The 22,169-nt window shown below is 41.8% G+C and overlaps 2 protein-coding genes across 2 annotated transcripts in view; both read right to left on the bottom strand.

Moving 5' to 3' along the window:
- Nucleotides 1-3,048: 3,048 nt before the first annotated feature.
- The window catches only part of rpl3 (ribosomal protein L3), a 101,112-nt gene continuing 81,991 nt past the window's right edge, over nt 3,049-22,169 (bottom strand). Inside the window, exons 2-10 of the mRNA XM_083977764.1 lie at nt 8,251-8,278; nt 7,525-7,717; nt 6,548-6,716; nt 6,049-6,184; nt 5,638-5,824; nt 4,554-4,816; nt 4,355-4,450; nt 3,459-3,578; nt 3,049-3,218 (exon numbers count right to left, since the gene is read on the bottom strand). Coding sequence (XP_083833890.1) covers nt 3,174-3,218; nt 3,459-3,578; nt 4,355-4,450; nt 4,554-4,816; nt 5,638-5,824; nt 6,049-6,184; nt 6,548-6,716; nt 7,525-7,717; nt 8,251-8,253 — 1,212 coding nt within the window. The 5' untranslated portion in view covers nt 8,254-8,278 and the 3' untranslated portion in view covers nt 3,049-3,173. The remainder of the gene's footprint in view (nt 3,219-3,458; nt 3,579-4,354; nt 4,451-4,553; nt 4,817-5,637; nt 5,825-6,048; nt 6,185-6,547; nt 6,717-7,524; nt 7,718-8,250; nt 8,279-22,169) is intronic.
- Nucleotides 9,172-20,542, bottom strand: slc25a39 (solute carrier family 25 member 39). Its single transcript, XM_083977772.1, has 12 exons — nt 20,349-20,542; nt 18,270-18,378; nt 17,414-17,473; nt 17,154-17,204; nt 16,337-16,446; nt 16,172-16,239; nt 15,228-15,352; nt 14,892-15,065; nt 13,670-13,779; nt 12,382-12,463; nt 12,194-12,274; nt 9,172-10,414 (listed from the first exon to the last, which is right to left on the bottom strand). The coding sequence occupies exons 2-12, from the start codon at nt 18,367-18,369 to the stop codon at nt 10,296-10,298; spliced, it is 1,080 nt and encodes a 359-aa protein (XP_083833898.1). The 5' UTR covers nt 18,370-18,378; nt 20,349-20,542; the 3' UTR covers nt 9,172-10,295.

Here is a 22,169-nt window from a genome sequence, read left to right on the forward strand (position 1 = left end):
AACACAAACACACAAAACCAATAAAAAAGAGACAATAAATTACCATTAAGAGACACAAAACAACCATAAAAACACACACAAAGATACATAAAATATCTTCAAAGACACACAAAATCAGCACAGAGAGACATAAAATAACCACAAAGAGACACAAAACAACCATAAATACACACAAAAAGACGCAAGACAAACACAAAGACACACAAAACCAACACAAAGATAGGCTACATAAAATAACCATTAAGAGACACAAAACAACCATAGATACACACAAAAAGATGCAAAACAAACACAAATACACATAATCACCACACAGAGGTGCAAAGCCATCACAGACACTACAAAGACACACTAAACATTCACAAAGAGACACAAACCCACCACACACAAACCCACCAGGCATGAAACACCCCCAAAACCATCACGGAGACACACAACTCAAAGAGATGCAAAACCAACCCAAAGAGACACACAACGATTACAATGATGCACAAAACAGCCATAAAGAGACATAAAACCACCATTAAGAGGCCAAAAATCCACAATAAACCACAATAAAGCCATAAAATAATCAAAACCACAACAAAGACGCATTAAACAACCACAAAGTGACACAAAAATACATAAAACTGATGCACAACAACCAGAATATGATGTAAAAAAAACAATCACAACCACCACAAAGAGACAAACTGATGCACAAAAACTTGACAAAGATGCAAAATGAACAAAAGAGAAGAAAAACAACACACAGTGACAATAAACACACAGGACCTCGACCCCTCCTCCTCTTACTCCCCATCTTCCTCCTCCACCATCTCCTTTTCGTGTCCTCCTCTCCCCCCCCCTTCTCTTTCCTCCCCTTCCTCCTCTACCTCCTCCTCTTTCCTCCTCCTCTTCCTCCACATTCTCCTCTTCCTCTCCTCCTCTTCTCCCCCCTCCTCCTCTGTCCTCCTCTTTCCTCCTCCCTCCCTCTCCTTTTCTTCCTCCTCCACCTTCTCCTCTTCCGCTCCTACCCGCTGCTTCCTCCTCCTCCTTTCCCCCTTACTCCTCTTCCTCCCCCTTACTCCTCTTCTTCCTCCCTCCTCCCCCTCCTTCCTCCCCCTCCTCGTCTTCCTCCTCTCCTCCACCTTCTCCTCTTCCTCTCCTCCCCACTCCTTCCTCTTCCTCACCCCTTACTCCGTCCTCCTCCTCTTTCCCCCTTACTCCTTTTCCTCCCGCCTCCTCCTCTTTCCTCCTCGTCTTTCTCCTCCCCCCTCCTTCCTCTTTCTCCCCCTTCCTCCTCTTCCCCCTTCTCCTCTTCCTCCCCTCCTTTTCTTCCTCCTCCTCTTACCTCCTCATCTTCCTCCCCTTCCTCTCCTTCCTCCTCCTCTTCCTCCCTCTCCTCCCAATCTTCCACTTATCCTCCTCCTTTCTCTCTCCCCTTCCTCCTCATCTTCCTCCTCCACCTTACTCTTTCCTCCTCATCTTCCTCCGTCCCTCAGGCCTCCCTTCCCCTTCACCATCACTGTCCTTTAGTTTAGAGGATATACTGTACTACATATTTCTGCGCTGCAGAGAGAGTAAGAAGAACTGCTTTGGCAGAGGAAACGTCAGACTGTTGAAGTTGCTGCTCTACGGAGAAACGATTGTCCTTCGGCTCCCTGGACGGCGGGTTAATAGGAGGGAGAGGAGGAGGGACCTTGGAAAATCCTTACAGGAAATCCACATTTCTGCTAAGAGTGCTGAATATTATGCAGCGGCGTCTCGGGGCGGCGTTCAGCGGGACATCTGAGCCTCTCAGGGTCTCCTCCTCGTTACCTGCTGAGGTGCAGCTTTTGGTTTTGGCACCGATGCGTCAGAATGGATGATGTTGGGGCTTAATTACCGCGCTGTGACTGCTGGAGTTCCCGTTGTCAGCCGAATGCACAGGCCTCAAGGACACGGACGGAGCGTTATACAGTCCTGTTAAAACCTGCCATGTTAGCTAAAGTCAACAACATCTGTCTGTCTGTCCATCAGTTCTGCATCCGTGGCTGGATGGATGGATGGTGCTCTCGCCATCATCAGCTGATGCTCCAATACAGATGTGGAGGGACCGTACAGCTGTTTTATTCTGCTGATTCAACAAAGTTAGATGGAGGAAAACTCACTTTGTTCACTGGTTTTACTTGTAAATGTGTTTTATTCGCTTTGTTTTAGAAAAGGAGCCTAATCCTTATTAATTTGTGCTGGATGCAGCCTTTTTTCACTGGTCTTACATTGTAAATCTGTTTAATGTGCTTTAGTTTAGTTGGTTTATTGAGAGAAAAGAAAAGAAAAACTCAACTCCTGAATGAAAGTGGGGCAGAAAGAAGCAAGACATTTGTTTGAAGGCCAGTCTTTTAAGTCTTAACATTTTCTAAATTTAATCCATTATAAGGTGTAATTTACCAGCCACACACTAACATCAGTTTCCTTTTAAGATGTCCACATTTCTACATTCATACAGTAAAAGGGACACTTCTCTATAAAGTACTATAACATTCACCACCTCTGGATGAAAACCTGTGTGGTTATTTTTTATCTCCATGGTTCACATATTTTGTAAGTTTAAGATCGTCATCCTCACTATTTCTCTGATGATAGGATGAAGGAAAACAGACTTAGTCCACCGGTTTTACTTGGAAGTCTGTTTTATTTTATTTGTTTCATTCATTGAAAAACAAATTTCAAGTTAGGTAATCTATAACAAACATTTTAATTTTTTTTTTTTTTTTTACAAATATACATACCTATCCACATTTTTACATATATACACATTTAGAACTGTGGCTGTTGATGCTCAATTATCTTTGTGTGGAAGATCTGTGCACTGTTGACTTCTCAAATTTTATGGTTAAAGGAAATTAGTATCACTTTGACTTGTAATTATCCAACACATTTCAGTATCAAGCCCACTCTTACAGTCTGTTGTTTCAAATATTTAATAGGTCTAAGATCCTCAGGTCTCTTAACATGACAATTGTCCATTAGTAGTAAAGTGAAGATGGAAACAGACATGAATGTATGAAGTGGTAATCTTAAACCTCAGAATAATAATTTTCAACGCCACACTACCATTGTTCTTTTTGTATTTTTTATTAAATAACTCTGCAGAACAACAAAGATGGTGACAGTCGATGCAGCAGAGACACCGTTGGTCCTCGGGGACTTTAAGCAGTCTCCTCCTTGGCAATGCGGTCCTTCTTGAGTGGTCCCTGTAAACGACAGAAAGAAAAGACACATGAGATCTTCTGTTGCTTCGACACAGAGTGAATCAGAGAGTGTATCCAGAGAGTGAACAGGGAGTCAGCACAAACAGGCACCGCTCCCCTGCCTCACTGGCGCTTCGCTATGGCACTGGAATGGAACCAGAGTTCAGACTGAGACTGAACCAGATTACGAACAGTGCGGGACACGAGAAGAGAAGAGTCTTTTAAATAAGAGTTTGGTCGTACCATGAACGCCTTCTTCTCCTCGACGGTCTGGAAGCGGCCGTGACCGAACTTGGAGGTGGTGTCGATGAACTTGAGGTCGATCTTCTCCAGAGCACGACGGCTGCTCTGCACCAGCAGAGACTGGACAAGAGAGAAAGAGAGGAGGGGGCATGTTTAGATTTCACAGCAATAATTTAAATGTTTCTTGAAAAATGAAGTTTTATACATCTCCATTTCTGCACTCAATATTTATGGTATCTACTGCGCTCAGTGCTCGACATTCAGCAAGGGGTTGAACCCATTCTGTCCGCCCGTCGAGTGTATCATCACAGGCAGAACACCAACACTTGTTATTCACTGCTAATTTTCTTGTTTCCGACACTGCACTTCATTCCCTGATAAATGTATTTCTCTTCTTAACCAGTTTCTTTTCTGTATACAAGATCTATTACACATCTCCTGGGTTAGGGATCCCACACATGGGCGATTTAATAAGCTTCTTCCCACTCCTTTTGAATGTTTAAATAAACTTTTCATTCATGTAAACTACTCACAAAAGTTAGGGATGTTTGGCTCTTGGATTAAATTTCAGAATGCACCTAAAATGCACTATAACCTTTACAGGTGAACATAATTTAACCTTCTTTAAACTTTTGAATGCACATGTCTAATTGTTCAATGTTTCAGTCCTTATTAACATGCTGTTCTCCAACAAGGTGAAGTTAGACATTTAGATTTTTGTTGTGCTATAGCCACCACTTGTTTGAGATAAAGAAATTACCTTTGCATCTTTCTACTTAAGGCTTTCATGATAAAGTATCACTGTAGCAGGAACTTTTTAAAGGGCTATTCTTGTCAATTATCCCTAACTTTGTGAGTTGTGCATGTGCTCTCACTCCTGGCATTAACCGCCTCACCTTGCGCAGCGTCAGCACCCTCTTCTTGGTTCCCACAACGCAGCCCTTCACCATGACGAAGTCGTTGGTCACCTCACCGTAGTGGACGAATCCTCCCTACGGAGCAAAGAAAGAAAAAGACGAGCGATGAGTTTCATCTCCAGATGGGAGGTCGTCCTCCTCGAAACGTTTCACGGGCGCCATGGCGACCGACACTCACCAGGGGGTTGATGCTCTTGTTGGACAGGTCGTACTCGGTGGCGGCGTTGTTCTTCACCAGCTTGCCGTCCTTGGTGTGGTAGCCCTGGCCGATCTTGTAGATCTTCTTGTTGATCTCTGTGCGGTGGTGGTATCCCTTCTGACCGGCGCGGGCCACGGAGAACGCCACGCGGGCCGGATGCCAGGCGCCGATACAGGCCACCTTACGCAGACCACGATGGGTCTTACGAGGGAGCTTCTTTGTGTGCCAACGGCTGGTGACACCTATGAGACAAAACACAAACAGGTCAGAGTTGTGATTTAGAGCTGTCACATGAATACAGATTTAAGAATCGAGATAAGTATTTTATCATTTCTGCGTCATGTCCAACTTTTAAAGCAAATAAACACTGTTCAAAGTGCTTTACATTTTGATTGAAAATGTCTGTATAAGTAAAATAAGAATGTGGAGACTAATGCATGAAGATTAATATAGCAATAGTGAAAGATAAACAAATTATAAAAAATAAAAGTTAACTAAAATCAAAGACGCACAATAGAAATATAGAACAAAATATAAAAAGAGAAGTAATAAATTAGTTGACTAAAAAACTGAGACTTTAACATAAAAGCGAGACTAAATAGTGGCTGAAAGCAGCATCACCAAATGTTTTTGTTCTGCTCTGAGGGATGAGGCATTTTTCATTTCCTGAGTGGGAAATTCACCCCAGTGTTTTTCCAAAACAAATATGTCATTTAATTGATGATTCAACATTTAATCGACTTATAAGCATTTGAATAGAGGGGTGGAGCTTTCGGTCGTGTGTTTTCCCCAATCGAATAAGAAAGAGATAGTTTTGGATGAAGCATCGCAGAGTGAATGAGTGAGTGTATCCAGAGAGTGAACAGGGAGTCAGCACAAACAGGCACCGCTCCCCTGCCTCACTGGCGCTTCGCTATGGCACTGGAATGGAACCAGAGTTCAGACTGAGACTGAACCAGATTACGAACAGTGCGGGATGTGAGAGAGTCGACAAAACCGACAGATAGTGTTAACCAGAGGATGTGCTGCAGAAGTTGTATATAACGGAGTCCCAGGTGCTCACCCTTGTATCCGTGTCCCTTGGTGATACCGATGACGTCGATCATCTCGTCCTGGGTGAAGACGGTGTTGACGGGGACGGCCTGCTCCAGCTTCTCACGGGCCCAGTCCACCTTGTCGGAGATGGAGCCTCCGTTCAGCTGCACCTCCATCAGGTGAGACTTCTTCTGCCTCACGGGCAGCAGACGCATCTGCACGGGAAGAAGGAGAACGAAACAAACAGGTCAGATCCACAGAAAGTTTTCATTTACCACCAGATGTTTGCCAGCTGTGTGGTCTCAGAAGGAAGGCAGCATGGAAGGTCTCCTCATCAGTATCGGGCGCCATGCCTGACGCAAGATCCGTGGTCTCATCACTGACAAACAAGCAGGAAGCTAAACTACGACCTCGCTGGAGGGGTCGAACACCAACTGACCTGTGTGTGGGCGATGACGCGGACGACCTGGCAGTACTTCTTCATGGCGGCGAAGTCCTTCTCCAGCTGCTTCTTGCCCTCGTCGTCCTGCCACTTCTTGCAGTACTTGGTGAAGGCCTTCTTCTTGGACTTGTACCTGCGATCGCAGCGAGACAAGAGAGGTCGGCACCGGTCCTTCATGACCCCGAGGGGCCAGCGGAAGGACGCGGTGCATCATGGCTGCTCGCCCGTCACCCGCCATGGGGGATACGGGCTCAAATCGGCCAATAGGATTTTGGCTCATGGCTCGGTTTCTAAGAAGCACTTTCCACCGGCCAGAGGAGCCCGGAGCTCATCAGGGCCCGCGGCGCCTGAGAGGAGCTGCCACAGGGGGCCACCGCACGTTAGACTCGCTCAGTGAAAACAACAACATCTGATGTTTTTATTTTATTATCATTTCCACTGGGCAACTAACTGCTTCAAGCACTGATGCAGAAACTGAGTGTAGTTTGATTCTCACCAGTTCTTGTAGAAGCGACGTTTGCACTCGTCACTGACGTGCTCGGCGAAGATGGTCTTGAAGGAGCGGAGGCCGCGGGGGGTGTTGACGTAGCCGACGACGCCGACAACGATCATGGGAGGAGTCTCCACGATGGTCACGGCCTCGACCACCTCCTTCTTGTTCACCTCTGTAGAGGAAATGGTATCAAGTTTAATATGTTTGCATAGATCTAGAAAAATTAGACCTACATTTAAGGCATCAACTGCGCTCAGTGCTCGACATTCAGCAAGGGTTTGAACCCATTCTGTCCGCCCGTCGAGTGTATCATCACAGGCAGAACACACAACTTCTCACAGCAGATGTTTTTATTCACAGAATATGAGTTACTTTATTAATCCCCAAAGGGAACTCATTTGTCTGTCATGTCAGAATTCATTTGTCAGAAGGAAAGCACATTTATACATGGCTCCCCATTAGCCATCACCTTGGTGAGGACTATTCTTCCTGGAGTCCATTTAAAAAAAAACTTAAATAGTCAAAGTCAAGCTACATAATACACTAAATCCTTATAATTAGTGCAACAAATAGGATAAAAACCTTTAAAATAGCCTAGCCTATTAAAAGCTGGTAATAAGTTGCTCAAAATGTGATTTCTTTATGCATGACACCTTTCTTGAGTATCTTTTTAAATCTTGATTTACTATCAATATCAGTAAGATAAGGGGGAGTCTGTTTCAATATGATATAGCTCCATATAATACTGTATTTTTAAGTGCATTGGATTGTCTGTCAATTTTAGCCATGACAACTTTTCATGCATTACACTGCAGCGCTCCTCATTGAGCATCAAAGTGCAAGTTGTGCAAGTCCTGCAGCTCGATTATAACCAGGTCTCACGTGAAACAAGATAAAACATCTGCTGTGAAAAAGTCTCACCAACATCTATACATGTCTTACAGGAAATAAAAAATTGCATCAAGTCTGGTTCCACTCACTTGATCCGGGTCTGTCGACCTCACGGACGATGTGGGTCATGCCGGCCTTGTAGCCCAGGAAGGCGGTCAGGTGCACGGGTTTGCTGGGGTCATCCTTGGGGAAGCTCTTGGCCTTTCCGCGGTGACGACGACTCCTCTTGCGGGGCAAAAAGCCCAGCGATCCGTGGCGGGGAGCCGAAAATTTACGGTGGGACTGTGGAGGAGGAAACACATGGTTAGTAGATATAAACTTCTGCAGGATGATTAGTTAAAGTTGGAGTAGTTATTGTAAGTTAGTTTTCATGTGTGTTTGAAAAAACCTTAGCGTGTGACCGGGCCTGAAGTCAAACCACGATGTTAGCATGGTTAGCCTCCTCCGGCGTACAGGAAGCCGACTAGAAACGAAGCTAACAACACTTGACGTTTATTTAACTTTTAAATTACAGGATCAATCATTTATATGGCTTCATATATACATGTTAGATGCTTTAGTGATCGATTAATGTGGACAATATTGCAAGCGGCTAATGTCACAGAGCCGTTTCAGGCCAACAGCCGACGGTGTCAGGACGTTAGCGGCTAAAATTGACGTTTAGTGTCTAAAACCCACAGAAATAAGCACTGGTTTTGAATATAACGGCTGCTATAAACAGTCACAGTGTGTGAATTAAACTGGGATGTAACGGATGGTTCAGATGTCAAACAGATTCAAGTCTGAAGTGTGAGCAGCTCCTCAGGTTAACTCACCATTTTGTCTCCAGTCCGATTTCAAAGAGGCCTAAGCGACGGGGGAACCGGCTATTTATATGGAGCCAAGTCTCGCGGGATTATCGTCACTTAGGCCACGCCCCACGTTATTTCACCCTGCTGATGTTATAAACTCAGCAGCCACTGGATATCGCTGTTTACAGCATGAAAACATGAACACCACACACCGTAATAAAACAACAACTGAACTGTTGTATGAACTTTCTTTTTTAAATATATCTTTGATTTAAAACAAATTATCTTTGCTCAATTTAATATTCAAAATTAATAATGTAGAATTATTTATATAATTAATTTATATTTGTGATAAATGGAAACAATACATATTAGTTTTTCCCCAATATCAGTTATAATCATCTTTTTATGTCCACTGAAACTTAGGTCCCTACATTTATGTATGTGAACATAAATGTTTTTATGTTACATATGTATATGTTTTGCTCGCTTGGTTTTGTCGTTATCGCTGTTGAGTTATTGCTGTCACAATTGTAATTTATTTGTTTTCTATTATTTATTTATTTATTTTTCTCATTTATGTTTTCAATCTTTGTTTTCGCTTTTTCCCTCTACCCCAATAGTATTATTATGACCAAAGTCACTATTATTATCCACTAAGTCTCTTTTTCACCATTATTATGATCACCATTTATAGAATATACCATAACTGACTTACACAAACACACACACACACACACCTAATTTCACATTTTATGTCATTGTAAGTCATCAATGCATGTGCACTGTATTGTCTGTTTTGTTTTTTCCACAATAAAAAAAAAACATATGTATATGTTATATGCATGTTTGTTACGTTTTAAAGTAAAAACTCAGTCCTTGTTGTCCTTGTGTTATGCTCCACAATGTAATTTTAGAGGCAAATAAATTACACACAGCATAAAATCAAGCTGTCTTAACATTTATTATCACTTCATTCATAAAAAAAAAGAAGTAAAGGAATAGACATGATACAAACACTTACACCTGTTAGGTTAAGGCAGCAACATTTTGTTTCATGTCCCAGTGTTGTAACTGTAAGCTTTGAAGTTATGTCTAACAAGGACATAATGACGATTTCATGACGACAACACCAACAGGAGGAAGTTGAAATTCTTGGCAAAATGTGAAAACAAAATGTGTGGTATTTATTTTTTAGGAATTCTGATTCCACCACTGTCTGTTTATTTATTCGTTGCAATAACACAAAGTACTGAAATTATTCACATCAGACTTGGTGGATGGATGGAGCACGGGCCACAAGAGGAACCCAGATCATTTACTGTGAATTTGTATTTTCTACTACAAAGTCTTTGCTTTAGTTTTGCCATTAAACTTTGTGCGTTTTATTATTTTACTATGGCTTTCCTCCGGTCATGACGAACATTCAGCATGAAAACCATTTCACAGCTCTTGTGTTGCAAACGTAAAGTGCTACCTATACCGATGGTCAAATCTAACCCGAATACAAAACCAGATTTGTCAGTCATCTACTCGGTAGATAAAAGTCAGAAGATGTCATGCTGTGCTGCTACAGGCATGCAGGGCGATGCGGTAATGCCGATGCAGCTTCTGATCTATAGCGTCTGTATTGAATGGAGCCGTACACACCATGCAGTTTGTCAGGCAATGCTAAATATACGTCGGTCTGAGGACGTTTTCCTCACTACTACAGTGGTGATGCTGTCGATGTATGTAGCATTAAACCTTTTACAACTTTCCTGCACAATGCAAAACGATCACTTGTAATCATCAGTGGTCCCAGAGCGTCCTTCAGTGTCCAGGCCTGTGGTCAAAGCTCATCACTGCGGCGACGTCTCAAGTCTTAGAGGAAGTTTTTCAGGGAATGAAAAGTCTCAATCCTCGTGTGCTTTGTTTTTTGTTTTTTTTGTTAATTCACAGCAGAATCCAAAGCCGCCTGTTCCTCGAGCTACAAACAGGCCTGAAGGACAAAGTGTCATGGTCATGATGATGATGATGATGATGATGATGGTGGTGGTGGTGGCAGCAGCGTGTTCATGCGCTCCACACTAACAGCCCTCAGGGTGTCGATCCAGGTTCACCTTCTGGAAGAAGGCCTTTCCAAACTCGTAGGTGCTGATCATGACGGCACAGGCCGGCGCCACTTTGATCACCCTCGGCATGAAACCTGGAGAGAGTCAACGATTACAGCTGTGAGTAAAACTGACATACACACTTTTATTCACTTCAACTGCTGAACTGTCCAAGCTTATATTTGAGACAGGCGTCTATATGCAGACAGGCTTTTATTAAAGGGTCAAATGTTACTTTATTTATACCCTCAGGTAAAATTAGTTTGCAGTGAATCACCTTTAACATTTACATTAATGACATTTACAAACAGCACAGGACTTGCAACAGGACATACATATAAAGTGACAACAGTGCAAAAAGACTAAAATGAAACAAATCAAACTAACGTATGTGAGCGAGCCGCCAGCTCTCAAAGTTTCTTCCCCATGTTACATTAAATTTAGAACAAATCTTCTGCTCAGCAAAGATGGAAAATCCTCTCAAATCGTTCTGTTGTAACTGTTTAAAAGAGTGAGAATAGAAGCAAAGAGCCGGATCTGGAACGGCATTCATTTGCAAGTTTAATGGGCACCAATTAAACTTCTGAATAAATGCGTTGCTCTGGCCACGGACTGTACAAAAGCTCCGTCCGGAGTCAGTGGGCGCGCCAGGTTCATATACAAATAACCAGTGTTGGGGAGTAACGAATTACATGTAATTTGATTACAAAATGTACATAATTGTAATCAGGTACACTACTTGGGGAAAATGTAATTCAAAAATTGGAATTAAATTATAGTTGCATTTGGAAATTCATGATTACAATGTTAGTTACACTACCCTAACCCTTTATAATATTGTCTTTATGTTGTCTTAAGTTACTGATAGATAGATACTGCTGAAAGGTTAAGACTATCAGGTCTGAAAATTTGAAAATGGTTAACAGTTGAGAGCATTCATTCAAAATGAGAGAGCAATTGAACATTTTCAACAGGGTAACTGGTAATTGTAACCAACTATATTTCCAAAGTAATCTTCCCAACACTGCAAATTAAAGGGATAGTTCAACATTTTGGCAAATTGGCCCATTGCCATAATCGCTATAGTCATAGCAGTAGGTTCGTTACCTTTATTTGTCGGTGTAAGCTATTTTTAGAACGGAGGAGCGGAGCGTCAGGCTGTTCAGAGCTACACTATGGAGGCTAATGGAATTTCTTGGTTTCCCTCATCAAACTCATCAAATACAAAATCCCAAAACTCCAAAACGCTTTCGTGGACAAGTTGTGACCTGCACATTCACCACGCTATGAGATAATAATGGAACGTTACGAAACGGAGCCGTTTTCGAGGTAAATACAGAGTCTGCTTGCTGAAAAACTGTCCCTGAACGCAACGCGCATCAGCGGTTTTGCATGAATTTACCTCTAAAACAACTCTGTCTCGTAACGTTCTATTATTATCTCATAGCGTGGTGATTGTGCAGCTCACAACTTGTCCACGAAAGCGTTTTGGAGTTTTGGGATTTTGTATTTGATGAGTTTGATGAGGGAAACCAAGAAATTCCATTAGCCTCCATAGTGTAGCTCTGAACAGCCTGCCGCTCCGCTCCTCCGTTCTAAAAATAGCTTACACCGACAAATAAAGGTAACAAACCTACTGCTATGACTATAGGGATTATGGCAATGGGCCAATTTGCCAAAATGTTGAACTATCCCTTTAATAACTCAGGTTGGGTCGGACCACGGGCTTCTTTTTTTTCCACTCCAGCACGAATGAAGCAGCTTAGAAACGGCTCAAACGGGCGATTGTGGACCCGGCGTCTATTTGAGAATTTATAAATATATTCAATTTGTAAATATATTCAAACTTGACATGAGACAGTTTCAGTGTTTACCTGCGAACAGGCCCCTGTAGCCGAGCTCAGCCCAGATGTCCTTCATGATGTGCCATGTGGATGTGGTTCTCTTTAAGGAAACTGGACGGAAAAAGGGAACAAGACGCATGTTAGAACATAAATTACACTGAATTTAAAGGAAGTTAACACACATTTTAACGTTGCTTGCTACACACATAAACACCGACCTCCCTGAGTGTCCATCTCTCCCAGCTGGATCTGTCTCCGGGTCTTCACCACGTCAAAGGGCAGCGTCAGGATCGCAGCCACCTGAACACCACACACACACAAACACACAGTTAGTCACATCCTGCAGCTGGTTACACATCAGCAGCTCAGGTTTTTATCAGTGTGAAGAATAACCACTCGTATCAGGAGGAGAGTTTGCTTAATTATTGCTCAAGAACCAGGTCAGTGTGGAAGTGGGTCGGACAACGCTCCTATTGTCCAGGTGAGTTATCAGTCACCTGAGGAGTGACTCAAACTGTACGACTGTAGAAATGTAGAAATGTACCAGAGACCAGAAGGAACAGTCATTTCAATTCACTTCACAGGAAATAACTTTGATTACATCCAGTCAATGATATTTATTACTGCCAATAATACTGATTATTGGTCATTTACACACAAACTTATTTCATTTTTCTAATCTGTAATTATGAATCATCACTCTTATCTAGCCTGGAACGTTTTTACCCATCTATGGTTTTTAATCTGAAATTGAACCAAATTCAGCTAAAAGTGCAGCCTGGGGTTGATTTGCACTTAAAGGGATAGTTTAACATTTTTGGCAAATTGGCCCATTGCCATAATCCCTATAGTTTTAGCAGTAGGTTCATTACCTTTATTTGTCGGTGCAAGCTATTTTTAGAACGGCGGAGCAGAGCCGTGAGCTGCTCAGAGCTACGCTACGGAGGCTCATGGGATTTCTTGGTTTCCCCTCATCAAACTCATCAAATACACAATCCAACAACTCCAAAACGCTCTGGCGGACAAGTTGTGACCTGCACATTCACCACGCTATGAGATAATAACAGAACGTTACCAGACAGAGTTGTTTTAGAGGCAAAACCGCTGATGCACGTTGCCTTCAGGGACAGTTTTTCAGCAAGCAGTCTCTGCATTTCCCTCTAAAACAACTCTGTCTCGTAACGTTGTGTTATTATCTCATAGCGTGGTGAATGTGCAGGTCACAACTAATAGACAATGAATTTAATTTAGTGAGTCATCTGGTTTTTTATTTTTGGCAGCAACAGCGATGTGAAGTGCAACAACAACAATTAAGGGGTTTTTGTAATTACGCAGGATTTCTCTAGGGATCGACAGAAGTGACGCACGTTAGATTGTGGCTGTAAAGTGAATTGCTCTTCGGGGCCCTGAGCAGGTGCTTCGCTGGCTTATGCCTCTGGTGTCCTGTGATAAAGGTCGGTGCAGGTGTGTGTGTGTGTTGACGTCAGTGCTGAGTGAGTTACTCACAGCTCCAGACACGGCTCCGGCTGTGAAGCTGATGGAGAAGTTGGCCTGAGTCACTCCAGACTGGTCACATAACTGGGCCTTCACCAGTTCATAGTTGAACCAGTACAGAGCTGCAAGGACACGTAAACAGAGAGAGAGAGGGAGGGGAGAAAGAGGGGGAGGTCATTTGTTAACTCGCTGCTTTGCTTCACATTACAGTCGTTTTAAATAACCAGTACAACAGGGGAAACAGTGTGTTCATCCATTGGTTCTGGCTGCAGGAGCAGTTGGACGAGTTTCTGTGGTGGATTCATGGAAACACTTCCTCCTTCAAGTCGAGACAAACCCACGGTCATTTATTCAGCCTGAAACAGTTACTGGCTTCACCGTGTTCACAGTAGAAACACCAGCAAGTTGGTATTAGAATTTAAATGATAATCATCACTATAACTGTGGCTGATTATTGTGTTTAAATATCAGTCTGGTTATTAGACTCTTGTCAAGCAGCAACAGGAGGAGATATTCAACCTCTAAAACCTTTTTACAACAACATTCGTGGCTGTTATTAAACCTGCTGAAAAAGGCGACTGACTCATTTAACACAGTCAGACGAGTTCCCTCTGACATGGAAGTGTTGGACGTCTTATTATTTACATGTTCAATGCAAATATAAAAAGAGAGATTGCAAATGTAACATAACAGATTTGGTTGGAATGCCCTTTAGTGGACGTAATAATATATATATTTAAAAAAAAACACATTAAAAGTTTGAATATAATTTGAATATTTAACATAAGGGGTTAGGGTTATTTGAAACAACTGATTTGGGGGGAAGATTGACAGCCCGAATATCGATCTTCATTTGAAAGATCGATATCGATTCATAAAATCCTTCGATCGATATTTTATTGTACGGTACACCACTGCACTGTTGCACTGTTGACTTCTGGAGTCATTTTGAAATAAATGTGCATTCATAACTTAGTACCTAACTGCTTTTTGGTCAATTTAATATGAACATGAATATTTTTAATAAAACACCAGGAGAGAGAGCTCCATCTTTGTACAATTTGCAACATAAGTTTTGTGAAAATCTCGTTCATAACCAAGTAAATTGCTATTTAAACTGAAATATCTACAAATGAATCAATATAGAACCGAATCGGGATCAAATCAATTCAGTAAATCAGTAAATGTCCACTATTATTATTATCTTAGTGTTGTGTTGTGTTGCTGCTCTCACCAGAGAAGGGGACGTCTCTGAGGACGGTCGGCCCCCAGCCCCTCCACAGCGACAGCAGCCCGTCCTGCGCCACGGCCGAGCGGATACACGCTCGCAGCTCGCTGTACGGCAGCCGGCGGGACTGCATCTTAGTCCGGACCAGCTCCAGAGGACTGATGACCGTCACCGCGCCCACTGCAACACACACACACGTTTCAAACTAACACAGCTTGACAAGTTCTTTATTTACTTGTTACACTGTCGATGTTTCTGTGTGTGTGTGTGTGTGTGTGTGTGTGTGTGTGTGTGTGTGTGTGTGTGTGTGTGTGTGTGTGTGTGTGTGTTTCTTGCTCTTACGTCTCGCCAGACCTCCAGCGACAAGAGGGATGTGGTTGCCCTGGAAACCCAGACCATATCTCAGGAAGTCTCGCAGCTGGTCGTAGCAGGTGAAGTAGATGATAGTGGCAGGTACGGCCATAACACTACACACACACACACACACACACACACACACACAGAGAGGTTATTGTGCACTGTCTGACATATCACCGGAACATTTTCATATAAATAAAACATGTAAATTTGTCACAACAGGAGCTGACGAACACATTTGCAGCTTTGTTACATCACTATTGTTGCCTTTTAGTGAATAACGTGCCACCTTTATTTGATATCAAGGTAAAATTCTTGGTACATTATGTATCTGTTTTATCTAACTGAGGATTTCCCTCTCACTTGTTTATATTTGTCATGTTTTCCACGAGATAAATGACTAATTGACAAATTAATTGATGTATCATGTGGGCAGCAGCGTGTGGTGGGTCATCTAATGATATCAAAATAAAACAGTATTTTGCAAATAACATGTAAGATCTACACCAGTGGTTCTCAAAAATGTGGCCTTTTTTTTTTTTTATATTTTACCACGTTTTTTGATAACCTTTTTGAGAAATTTTACCACTTTTTTTTTTTTTTTTTTTTTTTTTTAGAAATCTTACCACAGAAATGTTTCGACTTTTTTGGAGAAATTGTACCACTTTTCCCCAGAAATTTCTCTGTAATCTTTCCAAAAATTCACACCTAATTTGAACGTATATTGAAAAGTAAATATTTGTGTATTTCTGGTGTTTGCTTAAAAATCTTGTCCAATGGGGGTCCGTGGTCTAATTTGTGTAAATGTAGGGGTCCTTGATGTAAAAAAAAGTTTGGGAACCACTGATCTAAACAATCTCTGACCTGAATTTTATTTTTTTGTTTGCTTTTCTTTGAAATATTTCCTTTGTGTCAGTTTAATAACTCACAGTGTCGGTGGGAGCCCACTCCACAGAGACCTGAGACCTTCATGCCGACTGATCTTCACAAACGCATCCTGTGGCACAAACAAACACAGATAACATATCTCCAGTTCATTTTAACGAACTCAAACACTGCGACAACAGTGAAGCTGCCTGTGTTTCCTGACTCACCAGAGTCCCACTGAAATGTGTCGGTGTTTTGTACCAGCTGGTGCAACTGGTGCTGTTCTGACAGACGTAGATGTGATCCATCAGCCCGTTACAATAGAGGAAGCACTTCCCTGTGAGACACACAGCAGAGATACAAACATCAGCCTCAGCAGAACAGTTCAACAAAGTCTGAAAAATAAACCTGGCACAAACTCAGTTTTCTACATTATTGATGTAACTAAATGTAAATAGTGGTTTGCAGAGGAGAGAACAGGTCAGCGCTGATACTGTGGAGGCAATGACAGCAGAGCCACTCAGATAAGATCGGGGCCGTCGTCCTTGTCGCTGCTTACTGTGCCTGTTTATTTAAGGCTGGTTTAAAGATGGACTATTGACAAAACCTTGAAAGAAACTCTAAAAAAAGACTCATTTCACAACCAGCTGCTACTGAGAAAACAAAAACACGTCGGCTCTAATACAGAGCAGTGACCCGGGTGAACAGCATTCACAAAACAAATAAAACTGTATTAAATAAATAACATTTAGTTGCAAATATTTAGTTGCAAACTGTATCTAGGGAACATTTTCAGCTTTGTAATTCAAGCCATACATCAACTAATGAATTAGACATGGGGCTAAGCAGTGACAAACAAAAACATGCACATTTTAGCTTTTACCAAATTAGATTAGAGAGATTATTTGCAGCCAAGGTCTTTTTTTGTTGTTGATTTGAAATGAAGAAATGTTAGTTAGTAGATCAGACTCAAAGCTGTGCAGCAGGATCTTCGTAGGTTTAAGTTTCCACATGCAGCGACGGGCCGGCAGGAGAGATACTCACACTTGGACGGGCGGATGGCGCCGCGCCAGGGAGCGGGTTCACAGGCTGAAGCTGAGAGACAAACAGAGAAGCGGGACAGAGGAGAGGTGAGGGCAGCACGGGAAGCACAGAGGTGGACTGGACAAGTGTGGTGAGGTTAGAGAAGCAACGAGATACAAACACAAACAAAACTTCACAGCATCCACAAGCAGCTGTTAAAGGTGAAGTCAGCAGCGTTTCAGCACCGATACTGATGTTTGATGTTGAAGAGCTCGTCCTACCTTGATGGAACGGCGTCTGCTGAGCCTGCAGCCTGATCTTCACCACGTCCAGCGGCGTGACTGCAAACAGAAACAAGATGTCAGACTTTGGGAACAACATATTTATTTATATAGCACATTTTAAAAAACAACCCAAGTTGACCAACGTGCTGTACAACATAAACACACAAGTAAAACATATAATAACAATAAAACTAAATAGATAGAGCTAATGTACAGTAAAAGCATGCAATAAAACAGAAGTGAATATTATCAAACCTAACTAAAATGCCAAGGAAAAAAGATGTGTTTTTAATAAAGACTTAAAATGCTCAATGGTTTGTGCACAATAAAGTAAGTGGGTGAAAATTGATTAATTATTTTGTCAAATTTCCTGCAAGAATTTAGTGACAAGTTACTTTTAATACAAAAAAAATGCAGCTTCATCTTCTCAAATTACCCTGTTTTTTCCCCATTATAAGTCATATTAACCTAAATCTCTTTGAGGTTTGACCCATTTGTAAAACAATAAGACAAAACAATAATCGTTCTTTAGCAAAGATTTGTAGCACTTTGTGACTCATTTCTGTATTATCATTTTTTTTTTTTTACTTTTTTTACTTTGAGGACCACCACTGTTGTTTTTATATACAGGAGGTACTTTCATAAGCCTTTTTTGGCTTCCACCTCTCCTGCACAATGTTGAATTTCACTATTTTCATTGTTTTTATGTAGGCTATATAGTGTGAAAATAAACTAAAACTAATAAAATAACAACAATTACCTCCTGCAGATGTACGACTCTGCAGCGAAAGAACAAACATCTACTTTCTCAGTCTAAAGTCTGTTTTTCTAGTCTGTGTTTCCGTGATCTTACCGAATACAGATGTGAGGAGGGCTCCAGTGCCAGAGGCCAGCATCTGCTGCACCGGGGAGATCGTGGCCACGGGGGCGCCGCTGACGGCCCGCTCCCCCATCCTGCCCACCTGTTGAAAACACCAGAGCGCCACAGTGAGAACACTTTGTACCGACCGAGACTTCAGGTGTTTCCTGACCTGACCAGGCTGTCAAACGAGGTAATTCAGCCTCTTTGCTTTTTCTGTATCCACTCCAGGTGTCTCCGTTTCTCCTTGTTATGTAAAACAGGTAAAGACGGATTCTTGGTGTCCCGCAGGACGACTGGCAACCGTACACCGGGTCAGCGCCCTGTTATGTCAGAGCTCTGGAGTTTGTGACGCCTGCTGCTGCCTCCCGACAAGAGAGTGAAACCTCAGACTGATCATTACTTTAATTAAGTCATTATCAGAGCCAAAAGCTTCATTCAGTTACACAGGAAATCAACCTGCAGGTATTTTAATTATTCAACTAGTCAGAAAAGTTGTTTTTCAAGCAAAGAGCTTAAATATTTCAGCTTCAGTGTGAGGACTTTTCCTTCTGATTATCATTTTTAACTGCAAACCTTCAAGTTTGGACTCTTAGTTAGTCATCACGGGCTTTGGGAAAATCTGACGGTTTAATTTTATTCTTTTTTCACCATTTTATAGACACAGATAAACTGAGAAAATGATCTGCAGAGTAATAAATGGTGAAAACAATCTTCTAGGAGTCAGAAGTTGTTCATTTAAGTGAACAGGGTGAGGGTAGGTGGAGTTGTTATAATGGGGTCGTTGAAACATTATGATAACTTATCTATGATGTGCATGTCTCTAATCTCACCAGACAGCCAGTGAGAGAGTCGCCTGCTGACCTCCTCCTGAATGAGAACATGGGTAACGGCAAATAAATAAAGATTTAATCAGCTGGTGGCGACGACACACAATAATAAGGAATGAAGGTGAATCAAGAAACGTCCTGGAACAACAACAGATCCATCACTGACAGCTGAGATGTTTTTGGCTGAATATCTTTTAAGGAAATGTTCTTTGTGGAGGAAAAAGGAAAGTTTCCTGTTCCTCTACCTGTGTGTTGTTGTTCTACCTGTACTTTCACCTGGCTGGCTCTGGCTCGTCCTATTTCTAGAGAGAGTTAATGACACCACACTGTGACACTTTTAGCCTCTTGGCCCTCAACCTTTGTCTGACTGGGACAATAAGCTGCTTTTCCAAATAAGTTCCCTCCTCGTTTCCAGCAGGACGACACACAACAACAATCACTGGTCAAAAACGAAGAGCACCCCAAAAAATGAGAGTAAGACGTTCAGGGTCTCTCTCTGTCAAACTGACCTAACATTACACAACAAGTCCATCATGTTGGCTGCATGTTTATACACACTCATGCTGTCAGGGACACAGCACAGGACACACATTAACTAACCTCAAATTAACATTTCACTGATTTCTGCAACTCCAAAAACAGTGTTCAAGTTAAACTTTAAACTTGAACACTAAATGCAGTGTCATGCTTGCTTCATGACCAGTGTTAAGAATGACTGCACTATTATCATGCATTACTGAGTGATTATAGGTAACACCAACTGCATAAAGCCATTTCTAGTCATGTCAGTATTTCTTTAGGAGTTGGATCAATCAATTAAACGATTTTCAATACATTTTCAATCAGTTTTTACAAGAACCACAGCCCCAAAAGAACTGTGCAAGAATTTAATGAATGACATGTGAACTGTTAATACATCTTCTTGTATTTCTCTACGGATTATCAATACCAGGCTGCTGATGCCCCCACGACCTACAGAACATTATGTGACATCCGGACTCGAGTGGTCACGTTATGTACTCGCTGTCCTCTATTGATTAGCTAACGTCGATTGGCAGAAAATAAATAAAATATAAATATGAATTCATATTTCCTTTAGAAGAGGAAATGGTGGATTTAATTAAAGTATCAGCTGCCCTGAGTCTGACCTGTCAGACTCGTGTTTTCACGCAACTGTCATCATGAGTGCAGCAGTTAGCTCGGTTAGCTTAGCTTAGCTTAGCCCGCTGCGGACGTTACTCACCTCTACTGTAACTGTAGTAACTGACGGCGTCGTGAAAAACAGGCGTCTTCCCCCATCAGCGTCGTGTTGCCCCTCCGGGTGGGAGCTAACATGGAGCCGAGCCGCCGCGCCGCAGCTCGCGGTAGATGTTATATCGATGACTACAGCTGGTAAACATGTTTTTCTGGGGGCCGAGATGCGCCCCCCTCGGCCTTTTTATACGCACGAGTCGCATGCAGCGTGCAGGCGCTCAGGCTGCGTAATGACGTCACAGATCTGTAAAACAGTGCGCTCGGTGACGGTCGCTTCGGAGCGGCCGAATGTTGCCGAGTGAGACCGAATGACGCCAGTGAGGCAAGAAAAAACAGACTCCAGAAGCTGGTTTCCCAGTCGATATTTAAAGGAAAATTATAAGGGAAAAATAAACATGAACCAATTAATTATTTTTCTTACATTATTCCTTGAAAAACTGATTTTATCTCACGTTACCGTTACCTCCCAATTGTGGTCCAATTATAAGCAAAAGAGCATGCAGAGGCTCAAGGTAGCATACAATGATGCGATGAGGTTACTGCTCTGTGTCCCTAGGTGGCACAGTGCCAGTCATTTGTTTGTGTCTAATAGAGTGCCAACCTGTGAGGCACTTTTAAGACAGTTGATGTTTAGTTTTATGTGTCGCCTCGACAAATCAGAGAATCACATAATTGAGGCTCTACGCCCATTGAAAAGCTGCTACCGATTCACTTCTAGGCTACATTGGTGCAATAGTCTGTATATTTTATGAAATGTATTTCTGTACTTTCTTTTTATTTTTGTACTATTTATATTGTTTGATTGTGATATGGACCTGTGTCTGAAATAAAGCTTATATATACTGTAGGTGGTTGGTTTTAACAGCAACAAACTATTTTCATTATTTGTGCGTTTTTACCAGAAGCTGCAAGAAAGAAAAAGGTTTACTTTATATTTTCTTGCTGACAGGACTTGAAAAGATGTTTTAAAGACAGTTTTTTAACCTCACTGTAAATAGGCTATAGACCAGATTTTGACATTCATGAAATAAGAAATTAGGATTTAAACATGTCTTGGGCCTGTCTCTGATAATCTCATCCGCATCTAGTCCTAACTTCAATGGAGAACTGTTCTGATGTGGTCTAGATGGGACAAAAAGCTGTGTACGTGTGTTTTTAATGTGTTTTCAGAAATAATATATATATTCAAAAATTTCTGTCTCTACACTTCTCTGGTGCAAGACCAGACTCCAGAAGCTGGTTTCTGAGTCAATATTAATATAGTCCAGATTTGACATTCATGAAATAAGAAAATGAAACTTAAACGTCTTTGACCTGTCTGTGAAAATCTAATCACATCTCTGACTACAGTGGTTTTTGATCTAGAAGTGGTTTGATGTGGTCTAAATGGGGTCGTGAGCGTGTGTTTTTAATCTGTTTTGTTAAATATATATTAAAAGTTACCTATGTCTGAAATAGTGAATTTACCTGTGTTCACACTCTACATGTTAATCTAGTCCAGCTCTGACAGGTCTGTGTGGTTTATTGAGGTTTGATCTTTACTTAGTCTGATGATTTCAGTGTGTAAAAAGGTGATGAAATCATAACTTCAATACGTTTGAACATCACAGTAAGATGAGTCCTGAAATAGAGGAACATGACTCGGTGTGTAATTTAAGTTTCCTTTAAAGGGATAGTTCAACATTTTGGCAAATTGGCCCATTACCATAATCGTTATGTTATGAGACAGAGTTGTTTTTGAGGCAAATGCAGAGACTGCTTGCCGAAAAACTGCCCCCGATGTGCATCAGTGGTTTTGCATGAATTTACC

The sequence above is a fragment of the Trachurus trachurus genome (genome assembly GCF_905171665.1).
Source record: "Trachurus trachurus genome assembly, chromosome: 8".
NCBI lineage: Eukaryota > Metazoa > Chordata > Actinopteri > Carangiformes > Carangidae > Trachurus > Trachurus trachurus.